Raw genomic sequence first — 16,195 nt, 5'->3', positions numbered from 1 at the left:
AAGAGGATTCAGATAAAAAGCCCAAAACATAAAGTGAGTTTCCGACTGGTCCAGCTGTGGCCTGAAGACAGCAATGTTTCATAGAATCAACTTATTATCCTCTGCTGTGACTGGTATGAAGCTAGAGGCTGTACAGGTGCATCATGGGAAGGATGGATGACCTCCTACAGGTGTTGTTGCTTCAGGAGGGAAAACAGATATCAGCTTTCTGTCTGCGGCAGCTTAACTTCTGATACCTGTCTGAGTTCTAGGTACCAGAACCAACACGCTACCTGCAAATATCCCCAGATCTAGACCTCTTAATTAAAACACTGCGATCAAACAGGTGGCTTAGTTTTTTACTTTTCCAGCTTGGTACAATGATAGGCCTGACACCAGATGATAATACACCCAACCCACATTTTTAGGCGTCTTCTGGCCGGTGTATATATATAGAGAGCTGCTTAAAAGTTTATAAAGTATTCTTTATAAAAATGACTCAAAACATCAACAGATTCTCACACAAGTCCTGAATGTAGACAAAGAGAACCTAACCAAGCACATTTTATTCAGGAAAATAAGCCAGTATGACATTACATATATCAGAGAGCTGCAAAAGTATCTGAACCCTTGGTTTCCGGTAACTGCTGATCTGTCAAGTGATTTCTATCTAGAAATGTAACCTAGAAATAAATCTTTGTGTCTGTGTTAATGTAGTGTGGAGAGGGTAGCTGGTACCTTGTGTTCTCTACTCCAGAAATGTTCTGGTCATCCAACGCTGCCATAAACTCCCTAACCCTCTCTGGAAGATGTTTCTCCTTGACGCTGTCTCCAGGAAACTTTTCTCTTCTTTTAAACGTTCAGTGTTTGTTATTGTTGTTTGGGTGCAGCCTTTGACTGAGTGGACTCCATGGATTCTGTTTAGATGATCAACTACTACCACCTCACCACACATCCACACTGATCTGTAGTTTACTGAGAGGAACCTTAGCAGAGATCTTATAGGCTGCTGGAGGAACCAGTTTGACTAATATAATGTGTAGACTTTACATAAAACAATATTTATGACCTTGATGATAGTTCTGGTTGAAATGTTCATAATTTAGTTTTTGTGTTGATAAACCTTGAGTGTGTTTGAGGGCGTCTGATTCGTCCCCAGATGAAGGTTATTTATTCCAGAGATTGAGGCCACGGCCACAGATGTTTGCTCCACTTTAGAGCTGAATCTGGGTCACAGCTGATGGAGTTAAATGTACAGAGAAGACTGAGCGAGTGTGATCTCTGTGTGCTGATGGCAGCCGGCAGGACAACGAATGAAACACCCTCTGTGGGAAATCAACAGATATCTGAAGTACAAAGTGTCTGCTGACAGATTGAAGCTGATCTGTAGGGTCCAGGTCATTCTGTGCGTTTATCAGAACCAAGGAGGTAAACTTCACAAAGTCCGGATTACGGGACAGCGCCGGACAGTCATGGTGTAACTGGACCAGAGGGTCAGAGTCCATGATGGAGCTGGATGTAAATGTAGAAACTAACATTTTACTGTCACATCCTAGATTTAAACCCTTTGTTCTAACGTCTCCTTTAAAGACGACTTTTCCAGGTTTTCACTCTCTATTCTTTAACAGTCTGATCTTTGGGCAGATATCAAGATCTTTGACGGTGTCCTCCATGTTTCAGTCGTCTCCTCTGTCTTCATTCTGTTCAGTTAATTAAGTACCTGCTTCACTTTAATCACCTCAGTCTGCAAATTAAAAACAACCCACTAAACGTCCATGAGCTCCGCTCTCTGTCTGCAATTATCTACACAAACAAACACCACATTCATCCTTCAATAATCACTAATTAACTCATTTTTTTTTTCATTACTAACATGCTAACACTGTCTCAGTTTTTACTAATTACTGATCGACTCTAATGAATTAACAAACATGTCAGAGGAGGTCGTGTTCAAACAGAAAGCAGCAGATTATTTCAGTGTTTAATGCTGCAGGACGCAAGGAGCTCAAAGACTCGTCTCTGCCTCAGCGCTGCTAGCTAAGCTCTCCGTTCAACTGAGACAGAAAATATTAGTTTGACGGGAAAAACAAACTGTGAGAAAATAAATGTTTGAATGATAATTTATCCTCATGAAGCCTGGCATTGAAATTCATTTATTTTTTAACTGAAGTGCTCATAGGACCTTGTAGGAACAGATTATTATTCATTTCTCTAACAGCATCTATTATATGACCTTTTTATTTTTACCTTTTAGCAGAAAATAAAAACTTTCTGTTCTTGTTCAAAGACTGAACCGAACTAAAAAAATTATTTATTCTCTAATTAGTTAAATATATATTAAATATATATTCTACAGGTTATGATGAGTCATTTAATTGTAATAATTACTAAGTGAACGTCTGCAGCATCAGAGTGAACAGAAGAATCACATTAATATCTAATAAAACTCTAATATAGCATAAATTAATACAGATTTTAAGACATTTATATCTTTTAACTAATCAGTTTTATTCAGTTTGAAAAATTGGGGAAATACATGTAAAACTAATAAATTAAATTATTTTCTTAACGTAACCAGAGCGTCCACGTAGACGGCCATTTTGGAAATGGCTGACAAAAGCTAGTGACAGCAGAGCCTGAATAAATCCACTATACAACAACCATAGAGGGTTCTTCTAATAATGATTATTGTTCCTGTTTTACTACATCTTATTCTCAAACACGTGGACGTTCATGTGTTTTCTCCTGGAATCTCCAACCTGATGGAGCTGAGGTCTCATCTTATTAAAGCAAAGATGCCTTCATCACTTTCTGCTGCTAATTACCTCCTCCTCCTCCTCCTCCTCCTCCTCCTCCTCCTCCTCACACTGACTGATCTGTTCTTCACTAATTACACCGGCCGACCTCCGGCTGCTGTCAGCGCTGTGTGAACTCAGAGCTCATCATGTTGTTTCCTTTGTTGCTTTTAGGTCACGGAGTCAAGCTTCATTTATAGATCAACGTCATATTTACAGAAAGGTTTCAAACAAGAACAAGCACAGGGAAGTTCACTGACCTGCCATAACATTATGACCACAGGTAATCTGGTTAGTGGGTGGAGATATCAGACAGGAAGTTAAACATGTTCCTGTGGAAAGAATGAAATGAACGACAGGATCAGAACAGCTCCATGATCCTGGTCTGGAGTGGGTCAGAACAGATCAACAGTGGTCCAAGGAAGCAGTCAGGGTGTCCAGGCTGACTCCTGTCCACTGTTGGACATGTGAGCATCAGGACTGGACCACGGAGACATGGTGGATGTACCAGGTCCTGGTGTATCAGAAGAACAAGCTAAAACAAGTCAACTGGACATGTTGTGTTTCTTGAAGATGTTTAAAGTCGTTCAAAGTGAGAAAGATTCTGACTTTTAAAACTAGACTAAAACTATGAATGACTAAAATGTGATGAAGACTCAATCAAAGATGGCCGCCAACATGAACATTGGGTTAGTTAAGGACTGACCCCTGTGGCAGATGTTTCTAGATCTGTCAGGACTGAGGTGTTGTTGCTGCTGCAGGGCTCTGGGCTGCCTCCTCTATGAGATGTGCTGTCTGAGCCATGCCTTCCAGGGCCACAGCTTCCTGTCGGTGGTGATGAAGATCGTGGAGGGAGAAACCCCAACGCTGCCCACCGTGTACTCCCAGGATCTGAACTCTGTCATGGAGAGGTGAGGAAGACCCCGAGCTAACTTTACAGTAATGAACACTGACTCTGGGTTGTTAGGGGTTGGGGGTTGGGGGGTCTGGTGGTTAGGGTGTGATGTTTGGTTTGGACTCTGATCAGCTGCTTTCTGTTTGTCTCTTTGTGAACCAGGATGCTGCAGAAACAGCCGTCCTCCAGACCGTCGGCTGCTGAGATCCTCAAGAGCAGATTCATGGAGGAAAACATGCAGGTTGGACCAATCAGAAGTCGTCTTTAACCTCCTCCAGGTCAAAGCTGACCCGTGTTTCTAAATCAGGTCGACTGGCTGTGGATTCTGCAGAGAACTGTACAGAATATAGAAAGTAGTAGAGAATCAGATGATGATTTTATTTCAGGTCAGTTTTGAGAGAGAACAAAAGTTTCATGTTAAAAGACAATATGAGGCTCAAGTCCTCCGTAGCTGAGTTTGACAGTTTTTCATTAAATATTCATAAATTCATCGTGGTTCCTTCCCCTCAGGATAAGAGTCAGGGTTTCCCCCTAGAACCAGATACCTCCACCCTCCATCCCTGACACCACCACCACCACCGTCCTCATTAATAACTCTAAACGTCTTCAAACTCTACCTCCGTCTGTGTCTCATGTGGCTCATTCACACGTGATAAATAAATCTGTGGTTCACTTTAATTTACCGCCTGATTCACTGGGACCATGTTAACCTTTGACCTCTAGTGGAGTAGAATAACAGAGGTCAGAGGTCAGCTGTGATCCTAATCCCAGTGAGGATGTGTTTTAATTATTTTGATGAAGGCTGTGTTAGAAAAATGCTCCAAACCATCAGAAGAATGAAACCATGAAGGATGATGACATGAGACGTGTTTGATTTTAATTAGCGATGCATTCATGTGTTCATCACGTCATTAAAGGTGGAGCTGGTTTAAATTCTGACAGGACCTGTACGGTCTCATCACTCAGGTTTTAATTTATTATTAATCTGAATGTGTAACTAAAGCTGTCAGGAAGTGTGGAGGAATAAAAGGTTTAATAATAACTCTGACATGTGGTGGAGTAGAAACAGGAAGTAGCAGAGACGTCGAAAAGTTTTAAAACGTTAATTAAAATAAGATAAATGATCTGCCTGTAGAAGAGCAAAGTCTGACCTGCCAAGATGTTATATCGAGCCTCAAAGAACAAACACATTATTATTTTATTTATTTGGCAGCTTTAACGCTAACGCTAGCCAACCGACGCTAATACGGGAGAAGAAGAAGGAGAAGTTTTGAGTTAAGGCAGACCTAAAATAAATAACTACAAAGATCTGATCATTTTTAAAAACTCCTACTTCGACCCAGGTAGGGATCGAGATGCCTTATTAGGTTCTGGGTCTGGTTCTGGGTCTGGTTCTGGTTCTGGGTCTGGTTTAGGGGGTCCCCTTAAAGCTGGACCCATGCTGTGGTTGTGATCCAGTCTGAACTGTGCTGCAGGCTGGATGCTGCACCTGGAGAGAGAGATTACACACATCAGGGTTTTTATGGGCTCTGGTTGCCATGGTTTCCACTGAAATATCATTATGCTAATGTTATTCCATAGTGCACCTCGTCTCTGTGGGATATGGTGGAGCGGTGGCTTCATGTAGGAGCCACAGCGGCGTTCACCGGTTGACCTGCATGTGTCCGTTAACCGCCTCGAATATCCCCCACGGCTCTGAGCATCTTCATAGCGTGAGCTCTGGAAGAAAGAGCTGGTAGCGTTATCGTTCTGTGCTCTCAGGAAGCAATAAAATACAATGAGAACACAGACGGAGGCTGTAACTCAACACTAGACACACATATTGAAACTAAATCGCTCCCAGAGCTTTCATATGGTTCCCTTTAAGAAAGTCCACCACTAATGCACCTCCACTGAAAAGGAAATGTGATGATCCAGAGAGAAACCACACGGATGAGGCACCACTGAACAGACTAATGGGACAGGAAGTAATGGCGGTACTGATGAATCTTTAACCGTTGGTCCTTTAATGAGGAGGTGGTGAAAATGAACCTGGATTAAACGGTGAGGGAGGAGACTCAGTCAGATCTGAACATGAAACACAGATGTTTTAGATTCAGCGTGACTCACAACTCTTTATTAACTCTAATGTCATTCAAACAGCAGTTTAGAAATCTTTAAACATAAAAAAGACCATCCGGATTCAGATTCAGCAGACAGGAGGCGTTAATAGATAATTCTATCTTCTTACTAAATGAATTAAGTTTACATCTGTTCACAGCAGAATTTTAATATTCAGTGTCTTCTACAACACGTCCTAATGTTGTTTTATGTTTTTTTAATTTAGTTCTGCTCTAAAATACCACAAAGGTTCTAGTAAAGATAGAACCAGGCCCACTCTCCATTTGGACATGTGGAGAACCAAAGAACCCAAAGTGTTCCACGTTGGGTTCTTACCACTTGAAAGGGAATCTGGCTACAAAATCCTACTGATTCCACTACAGGAGGCAACGTACACACAATTCAACCTTTGGACATTTTATTTCTCCTGGACATCATCACATTCTACCATTGTGATCATTATACAATCCAGAAGAAGATGGAGATTTCCTCCGTTTTGTTCACACATGGAACTCCCCAGGGAAACCAGTCACCAAGGCATGCTACATATCAATGCTAAGCTAACTTTCACTGCTCGATGACTGTGTTGTGTTTATTATCTGTAGTACCACCATTAGACCACTAGATGGAGACAAAGGAACATGTATGACATTGAGGTACAGAGTTAGGGTTAGGCTCAGATTCTATCAGTCCAGTCACCATGTGGTTCATAGTTGATGTAGAATCATGTGGATAGACTCTAAAGGACAGAAGATAATTAAACCAGATCAGTTACATTTGTTGTCAGTTGTTTTAGGATTTGATGAAATATTGAGACAGAAGAAGAAGTTAGTTACTTTCTGCCGAAGCTGGTACTGATCTCTTTAGGTGGAAGGGCTGAAGTATGGAATTAGAACGCTGCCATAAATCGTGCGCACGCAATGAGACTCGCGCGAGCGCAAATCAAACATCCGCGGGCGCATTTTTCCCCCCCGAGCGCTTTTCCAAGCACTCGCGAGCTATTTTGTATCCTGTATCTATGCCCCCTGGAGCAATATTGTAGCCTGCGAGGAGAAAAACAGCTCGCGCGCGCGCAGAGTCCGCTCGCAAAACTTTCCCCTGCTCGCTCGCGAAACTCTCCTCTCCTCGCGCGGAAAACTGTCCCCTGCTCGCGCGCGAGTTATTTCTTTTAGTGGGCGTTTTTGTCAGTGAGGGGGACGGGCCTGGGGGCATGCCAATCACCATTGTATCCCCGAATATAATTGGTTGAGCGTATTGGCCAGTTGAACAGCAGGGTACGGCAACACTACTAGGACAAACGGGACAAACCACACAGCCCCGAATGCCTGAATGACATGTATCCACCTTATTCCTGGGGGCGCTGATGTAGACTTCCGGTGACACACCGGAAGTAGCAGTGAGCCATTGGTTGCTAGCGCTTGCTAGCGGTTTTCGTTTCCCGTAGCGGTTTATTTGGAAATTTACTGGTCTTTACTGTTCTTTACGAAACGATTATCAGCTCCCGCAGCATTTAAAAATGTCCTTGCGCAGCTCGGGAACATGTTGCGCTGTTCGCGGTTGTACTAATAACCAGGCGAAGTTGAATCTGTGGCTACAAGAGCAGAAGAGACGCCGGGTGCTAAAGAGGACTGACAGCAGTGTCACGAGGATAACAGTGTATAATATATACAGTACCAGTCAAAGGTTTGGACACACCCTCTCATTTAATGGTTTTTCTTTATTTTCATGACAATTTACTTTGTAGATTCTCACTGAAGACGTTAAAAATATGAATGAACACATATGGAATTATGTAGTAAACAAAAAAGTGTGAAATAACTCTAAATATGATTCATATTTTAGATTCTTCAAAATAGCCACCCTTTGCTTTAATTACTGTTTTACACACTCTTGGCATTCTCTTGATGAGCTTCATGAAGTTGTCACCTGAAATGGTTTACCAACAGTCTTGAAGGAGTTCCCAGAGGTGCTGAACACTTTGCCTTCACTCTGCGCTCCATCTCATCCCAAACCATCTCCATTGGGTTTAGGTCAGGTGACTGTGGAGGCCAGGCCATCTGGTGCACTCTCCTTCTTGGTCAGATAGCCCTTACACAGCCTGGAGGTCTGTTTGGGGTCATTGTCCTGTGTCCTGGTTCAGTGTGCCTTCAGTTTTGAATAAATCCCCAACAGTGTCACCATCAAAGCCCCACCACACCATCACACCTCCTCCTCCATGCTTCACGGTTGGAACCATGCATGTAGAGACCATCCGTTCACCTTCTCTGCGTCGCACGAAGACACAGTGGTTGGAACCAAAGATCTCAAAGTTGGACTCATCAGACCAAAGCACAGATTTCCACTGGTCTAATGTCCATTCCTTGCGTTTCTTGGCCCAAACAAATCTCTTCTGCTTGTTGCTTTTTCTTAGTGGTGATTTTCTAGCAGCTATTTGACCATAAAGGCCTGATTGGTGCAGTCTCCCCTGAACAGTTGATGTAGAAATGTGTCTGCTACTGGAACTCTGTGAGCCATTGATCTGGGCTCTAATCTGAGGAGCTGTTAACTTGTGATTTCTGAGGCTGGTGACTTAGATGAACTTATCCTCAGCAGCAGAGGTGACTCTTGGTCTTCCTTTCCTGGGGCGGTCCTCATGTGAGCCAGTTTCTTCGTTGCACTTGATGATTTTTGCAACTGCACTTGGGGACACAGTCAAAGTTTTTGCAATTTTCTGGACTGACTGACCTTCAGTTCTCAAAGTACTCGTTTCTCTTTACTTAGCTGATTGGTTCTTGCCATAATATGAATCTAACAGTTGTCAAATAGGGCTGTCAGCTGTGTACCAACCTGACTTCTGTACAACACAACTGATGGTCCCAACCCCATTAAGAAGGCAAGAAATTCCACAAATGAATCCTGACAAGGCACACATGTGAAGTGAAAACCATTTCAGGTGACTACATCATGAAGCTCATTGGGTTTGCAGCGCTGTCAACAAAGCAAAGGGTGGCTCCTTTGAGGACTCTCTAAAATATGAATCATATTTAGAGTTATTTCACACTTTTTTGTTTACTACATAATTCCATACGTGTTCATTCATAGTTTTGACGTCTTCAGTAAGAATCTACAATGTAAAAAATAAAATAAAGAAAAACCATTAAATGAGAGGGTGTGTCTGAACTTTTGACTGGTAGTGTAATATTTTGTTTAATAATAGAATAATTCCACTTTCTCTGTGCATCAGTGCATGGTGTCCCTGTCTTTCCCTGTCTCACAGCATTCTCAACCTGAATTGAAAATAAATTAAAGATTCATTCGTTCATTCATATCTATTTATTCCATTCATAGATTAAACACATTACATGATTATATACGTAACACCATCAATGAAAAGGAGCAGGAAGAAGAAAACTTATGATACCTGCCCCTTTCTATAGTTTTAATTACATTTAATTGACTACAAAAATAATGGTTTGTTGCAGCCCTACATTAAAAGCAATGCAAATGATAATTAAAACTACCAGAACAATAAAGATATACTTTCCAGAGGATGGCAGCAGCCTGGCTGCAAGCTCTGCTGATGATGACACTAATACCAAGGCTCGGTGATGAGGGACTTTAAGACTTTGGCTGGGCTCTACGTCTGCTTTAAGGTAAACAAGATTGTGTCCCACGCCACGATCTCTTTTAACAAAACGCGTCCAACCTTATTACTGTGCAGGTACTGATGCGCCTCAGAGCTTTTTAGATGATGCCTCCCCGTCCGAAGCGGCAGAGTTAAAGTGGCTAACTATGCCACTGTATGTTATTTTAGGCCACTTCTTCATGTCATCCTCCCACCCCTATATATTATTAGACAGCGGGATTGTAATGTCGTCTTGTTTGAGCTGGTGTTCCCACATGGTTTACGTGTCGAAGTAGTCGGAGAAAGTGGATTCGCGCTGACAGCTAGCATGTAAAAACGCTACTTCCGGTCCGTACCGGAAGTCTCGCCCATAATTCACGCAAGGGCTCATCTTGACTTGAAAGTTTGCAAAATGTCACACAGAGCAATGAACTTCAGTATGTTTGACTGAGTGCTGTCTTTCCTTCCCTCCATCGTCGACATTAATCTGATAAAATGCTGATCATTTTTTGTAACTTGGATTCTGTTGCACGACATTTTTTATTTTGGTAAAAGTGTTTTGTTCATATTCTCGATCTAGACTACTTCTTTCTCCCTGAAAATTATAAACGTAATGTTAAAAAATTCTAAAAATAAATAAAAAAGATAGAAGGCCTGTAGTTTATATAGGCGTCAGCAACTCTCGATATGAGAGCAGCATATAGACGTATGGTCCAGATGCAGATGTGTGTCAAAATATAGTAGGCTATTTCTTATTAAAATCTTATTAAGGCAAAGATGCCCATGGACACTCATTTTAAGAGACACAAGATTGATGTGCAGAATAAGAACGTAAATGATGATACACACTGTCGTACAGCAGGTGGCGGTATGCACTTGACAATTGTTCGTCTTCCGCCTGTTCTGCCATTAACCATTAACAGCCATAGCTCTTGATGATAATAACGTTAACTAAGAAGTTATCTGATACTACTGTCTTTGACGTTACCTGAATGGCGGTTCGGCAACCAGCTTTTTGGTGCATTACCGCCACCTTCTGTTCTAGAGTGTGAATAAGTGTGGTTTGTCCCGTTTGTCCTATTAGTGTTGCCGTACCCTGCTGTTCAACTGGCCAATACGCTCAACCAATTATATTCGGGGATACAATGGTGATTGGCATGCCCCCAGGCCCGTCCCCCCCACTGACAAAAACGCCCACTAAAAGAAATAACTCGCGCGCGAGCAGGGGACAGTTTTCCGCGCGAGGAGAGGAGAGTTTCGCGAGCGAGCAGGGGAAAGTTTTGCGAGCGGACTCTGCGCTCGCGCGAGCTGTTTTTCTCCTCGCAGGCTACAATATTGCTCCAGGGGGCATAGATACAGGATACAAAATAGCTCGCGAGTGCTTGGAAAAGCGCTCGGGGGGGAAAAATGCGCGCGCGGATGTTTGATTTGCGCTCGCGCGAGTCTCATTGCGCGCGCACGATTTATGGCAGCGTTCTAATTCCATACTGAAGATTCTCAGATATATAGATCAACATATCTGTAAGTCTCAGTGTTTCTGTCCCTTAAAATGTCCACACTCTGTCTCTGCAGAAAATGAAGGACAGGTTCGTCTTCGTTTCATCAGGAGGAGAGAAGAATGCTGAAGCCATCGCCAAGAACATGTGAGACTCTTCCTTCTCTCCTTCTTCTCTTATTCTCTTTCCTGTAACGTAGCTACATTACCATGCTAGCTGAGATTCAGCCTGAAGTCAGTCAGAAATTTCCCCACCCACAAAACCGTAGCCGAGGAAAGTTCTTCTGGATACTCTCCATTGGGAACTGATTCTGCTCCAGCAAAGATCTACCAGCCAATCAGATCGAGGGGGTTTTGGGCGGGGCCTAATGTGGTGATGGAAGGATTGTAGAGGTTGTAATGCAGAGGAATTCATTTTTCTCTGTGTTGGATGAAACACTCCCAGTAATGAAATCCAGATTATGTTTCACGCCAGGCTAACAGAGAAAGTCTGAATGGAGTGAAATAAACTCTGTGACAGACTCGTCGTATTCTTTCTCCCTCTGCAGAGGTGAGTCACAATGTTGAGATGAGATTGAATCAACGTCCGACACAGACTTGAGGCTAAAGATAAGAGTCTGTCTCATAGTTTTATTCATGAGGGATTTGATCTTAACTGGAGATACTGGAACAAAGACTTTGTGTTCAGTTTTATGTCTGAAGTGGGAGGAGGAGCCTGCAGCAAAACCTCTGATTTATTTTTCCCATGGAAAATCTAAGGAGCAGGTCTTTGGCTTGGAATAAATAACATGGAGGTCTATGGGGGAGGGGACGGGCACTCCCTGTTGGAGCCTCCAGTGGACATTTGACTCTTCAGTGTGGGCTTCATTTCTTTGGAAGGAATCCATTCTTTTATTCTGTGGAAGTTAATATTACACATAATTATGTTTCTGCTAACATGATTAAATTAATAATAGTATCTATATATAATATATCTCTTCCTAGCTTCCTAGCCTTCCAGCTAATACTACATCCTCCTAGCTTCCGAGCTCCACAGCTAACAGGAGCTACTTTTAGCTTCCTTCCCTTAATAAGTTTTAGGGCCAAACCGTTTCTCAAAGTCAATTTCAGGATCTGTTCTTTGGCTCAGAATAACAACATATTGAAATAATGTGAGGACATGTCAGGACTATGAGATTAGATCAGCACTGAGTTACTTCAGGCTGTGTTTACTCTTTCCACAGTAGAATATTAGACCTTTTGATATTCTGTTGAATAAATGATTGAGAGAAGCTCATTTGCGTTGTGATTAGTGTTGAAGTATGTCACCTTTATGTGTAGGCGCCGTTTCAAAGAGGATCAAACGTTTGATGTTAGAAAAGCCGGAACACACAACCTGCAGCTTCACTGAAGCCTTTCACTGTTCTGCTGCTGAGGCTCGTAGGGAGGTTTAAGTTCAGTTTTGAGGTTTTACTTTATTCTTTTACCTTCATGTGAAGTTTCTAGACTCTAGATCTCTACAAAGATCTCTAGGGCCTGTGACGGTCGGCTGGTTGATGGTGGTGGGTGTTGTTGAGTGTCTCCAGACGTGACTCTGTCTGCAGCTTTTTAGCAGATTCATCGTGTTGAACATGATTCAATGATTCAACTCAATCTCCACCAACAACATGATGATCTAGAATAAAAATAAAGTAAGTAAAAGACTAGACCAACTGATCAGCTGATTCAGGAGAGGACAGCTCTGTAGCCTCCCAGCTGACAGTAGCTCTGTCCATCACCACATTAAGCCCCACCCAAACGATCTGATTGGTCCAGGAGATCTTTGCTGGAGAAGAATCAGTTCTCATCACAGAGACTCCAGACCAACTTTGGGTGGACTAAGTGGGTCTGGCTTCCAGGCTTGCGCTTCTCCCTCTTGTAATCTGATTGGACAGCCCTCAGGTGATTGACAGGTGGGTGTGGTTGTGTGCAGGCAGACGAAGGTTCACCTGCAGACGCTGAGGGACAGGTCGGAGGTGGAGAAGATGACGCCCAGAGAGAGAATGAGGCTCCGTAAACTGCAGGCCGCTGACGAGAAGGCCAGGAGGCTCAGGTAACACACCTGTACACACACCTGTACACACACCTGTACACACACCTGTACACACACCTGTACACACACCTGTACACACACCTGTACACACACCTGTACACACACCTGTACGTACACCTGTACACACACCTGTACGTACACCTGTACATACACCTGTACACACACCTGTACATACACCTGTACGTACACCTGTACATACACCTGTACACACACCTGTACACACACCTGTACATACACCTGTACACACACCTGTACACACACCTGTACATACACCTGTACATACACCTGTACACACACCTGCACACACCTGTACATACACCTGTACACACACCTGTACATCAGAATATTCTACATTTCTTCATCATAATTACTCAAAACATCAACAGATTTTCACACAAGTCCTAAAAGTAGACAATGAGAACCCAATCAATCATATTATAATTGCATATTTGTTTATTCAGGAAAATGAGCCAATTTTACACAAAACCATCTTTAAAGAGTTTGGAACCCACAAATAATCCACAGTCAGACAGATTGAAGACGACTGTTCCCCTCCACAGGAGTGGTCCACCAACAAAGATCACTCCATAATAGTCTGAGAGGTCCCAAAGGAACCCAGGGGAACTTCTAAGCAGCTAAAGGCCTCTCTCTCATTGGCTGATGTTAATGTTGATGAATCCACTGAACAACCATGGTGTGATGGAACTTCTCCAAGCTGCTGTAAATGTTCTCTCCCAAACCTCCAGAAAACTCATTTATGGTCAAAACGAGACACGTGGCCAGAGTGACGTCTGTACAAGTAATTAATTTACACCAAAGATTAGAACAAAAATACAAAAATGAAAAATACAGTCCCTCAGAGCGCAGTGAGGGGATGTTGGGAGGAGCTATAGAAAGCCTAAATAGTCAAATCACATTTCAGTTTCACCAAAGCAAAGTGTCTCTTTAGCTCTATTACATCTGACTCCAGCAGGATGATGCTCCGTGTCCCTGATCTAGACTCAGTCTGGTTTAATGAACATGTCAGCTGATCTGAATCCTCTGGGAGCTCGGCAGCTTGAATGAAATGAAGCGACGAATCAACACGGAGCAGAAACTCAGAGGAAGGTTTCAACATCAACGTCTAGAGCTGAGGATGAAGCCAGAGACGGTGACGTGTTGGTAATAACGGCCTCAGTGATGATATGTCCCGTTAACGTCTGGTTTCTGCAGCCGCTCGTGTTCATACGTGTCATTTGACCTGGTTTCTCTGGGCTGAGGTCTCTACTGGGACTGGATGCGTCTCCCAGAGATTATATTTATAGACGTTACTGTGACTACAGCTGAGATTTATGCTTAGATAATAACAACCAGAGTGAGTGTGGTATAGAAACACTGCTGCATGTGCTCTAGAAATGAAGTTGAACGTCCAGTTTTACAAAAAGATTTTAGGAGCTGGAACCTTGAACAGAGTCCTGGTTTATTTCTTAAACGTTTGAGTCTGTGTTAGTTGAACCAAACATTCAGCCTCATGGTTTATTCTTGTAGAACAGGGCGTAAATCCACTGAAATCATCCTCTAATGGTCTTGATGAGGCCATGATGTGGATGTGAATGACTCCAGCGTCACAGTGCCAGCGCCAGACGGACATCATTCAGACTGAGTCGGACACATTCAGTCACGTTAATCGAGTTCCATCGTGGCGAGCGGCTGTTGAACGCCGGGTGTTGCTGCTGTCGGGGTAAAAGAGCGTGACTCTGCTCCGACATGGAGACTCGTCACAAACGCCATGTGGTGAACAGACGCCGTTAGAGGACGGAGACGACAGCAGGACAGTTCCTGGAGGACCTCACCTCCACAGCACCACCCCAACATGTGTTTATTCTCGTCTGACACACATTAAGTTGGAGATTCACTGAGGACAGAACAGCTGTTGAGTCCAACCACGTTAATAAGCAATAACGCCACACAAGTCAAATCCTGACACCACTGACTGTTTACGTTTCTGTAGAAAAATGAATCAAAACATCAACAGACTTTCACAAGACTTTCATTTTTCAAGTCCTGAAACTACTGAGGAATGAGTTATAATTCCCCCAAGCTGCTGTAGACGACAGATCAGCAGTTACCAGAAACATTTAGCTACAAGGAGGTCACAGCAGATACTGGACACAAGGAGGACATGACTTTATGCTACTTTCTGCATTAAACTGATCAAACTGCCAGATTTTGTGATTATTTCAGACCATCTTTTTAAATTTAAATAAATTAATAAACAGTTTGATTCCTTTTTTCTCTGAAGGAAACTGGCAGAGGACAAATACAAGGAGATCCAGTCCCGCAGGACAGAACTGAGGAGCCGCCATTTTGAAAAAGTCAGTCTGGATGTTTTTACTGTAAGAAAACTCTTCTCTCCACCCACTGCTTCTCTAGTTGAGTTAATCCTCTGAACATTTAATGACCTCTCTTGTTCTGACCAACAGGACGAAGCCTCTCAGAGCTGGCCAATCAGTGACCAGGTTCACAGGAACGCTGGAGGGTCACAGCCAATCCAGACGCAGGACGAGTCAGAACCAGGACTGCATGGTGAGAAAATCTAATCCTCAAATAATCATCAAGCTGAGAGTCGTAGTGAGGAAGTAGAGCTGCTCATGTCTTTCATTGTGTTTTATTCTTCTGTTATTTCTGCTTTTATTTTGTTAACCGTTTCCTTCTGTCTTCTAGTCAGCTTGTCCTTCCTGTGTCTTCCCTCTTTGTGATTGTCTCTCCGTCCTGATTGTCTTCACCTGTGTCTCATCACCCATCATGTACATATCAGTCCTCTGACAGGTCGTCCTGTCCTGTCCAGAGGAACCAGCTCTGTCTCAGCCTGGTTCTGACCACGTCTTAGTTTTCTTTGTTTATTTAATATTCTGTTATTTTACCTTGAACAGAGAGATGTTGTATTTCCTTAATCACTGATGTTCTTATCATGTTTTTACCTCATGAAGAGATATTCTTAGTTTTTATCCTCAGAAATAAAGACTGAGTGGATCTGAACGTCTTCTCTGAACATCTGGGTTCAAACTTGTACCGTTGTGACACTGTGAGGACGGTTAGTTTATCATAAAGATACTGAGCCAGACCCCGGGGCCCAGGAGGTTAGGGGCCCCAGGAGGTTAGGGGCCCCAGGAGGTTAGGGGCCCCAAGGTGGAAAGTGACGGGTTAATGTCTCTTGTTGAAAACCTAATGAAAGGACACAAACAGACACAAAGCCACATGGACGTAAAGAGACACC

The 16,195-nt window shown here is 43.0% G+C and overlaps 1 protein-coding gene across 1 annotated transcript in view; it reads left to right on the top strand.

Moving 5' to 3' along the window:
* The window catches only part of nek11 (NIMA-related kinase 11), a 44,945-nt gene that overhangs the window by 10,245 nt on the left and 18,505 nt on the right, over positions 1 to 16,195 (top strand). The window contains exons 6-11 of the mRNA XM_084556915.1: positions 3,536 to 3,685; positions 3,832 to 3,910; positions 10,946 to 11,016; positions 12,820 to 12,939; positions 15,221 to 15,314; positions 15,402 to 15,504. Coding sequence (XP_084413041.1) covers positions 3,536 to 3,685; positions 3,832 to 3,910; positions 10,946 to 11,016; positions 12,820 to 12,939; positions 15,221 to 15,314; positions 15,402 to 15,504 — 617 coding nt within the window. The remainder of the gene's footprint in view (positions 1 to 3,535; positions 3,686 to 3,831; positions 3,911 to 10,945; positions 11,017 to 12,819; positions 12,940 to 15,220; positions 15,315 to 15,401; positions 15,505 to 16,195) is intronic.

Source organism: Chelon labrosus (genome assembly GCF_963514085.1).
Source record: "Chelon labrosus genome assembly, chromosome: 12".
Taxonomy (NCBI): domain Eukaryota; kingdom Metazoa; phylum Chordata; class Actinopteri; order Mugiliformes; family Mugilidae; genus Chelon; species Chelon labrosus.
The sequence above is the reverse complement of the archived record's forward strand: the minus strand, read 5'-3'. Positions and strand labels throughout refer to the sequence as shown.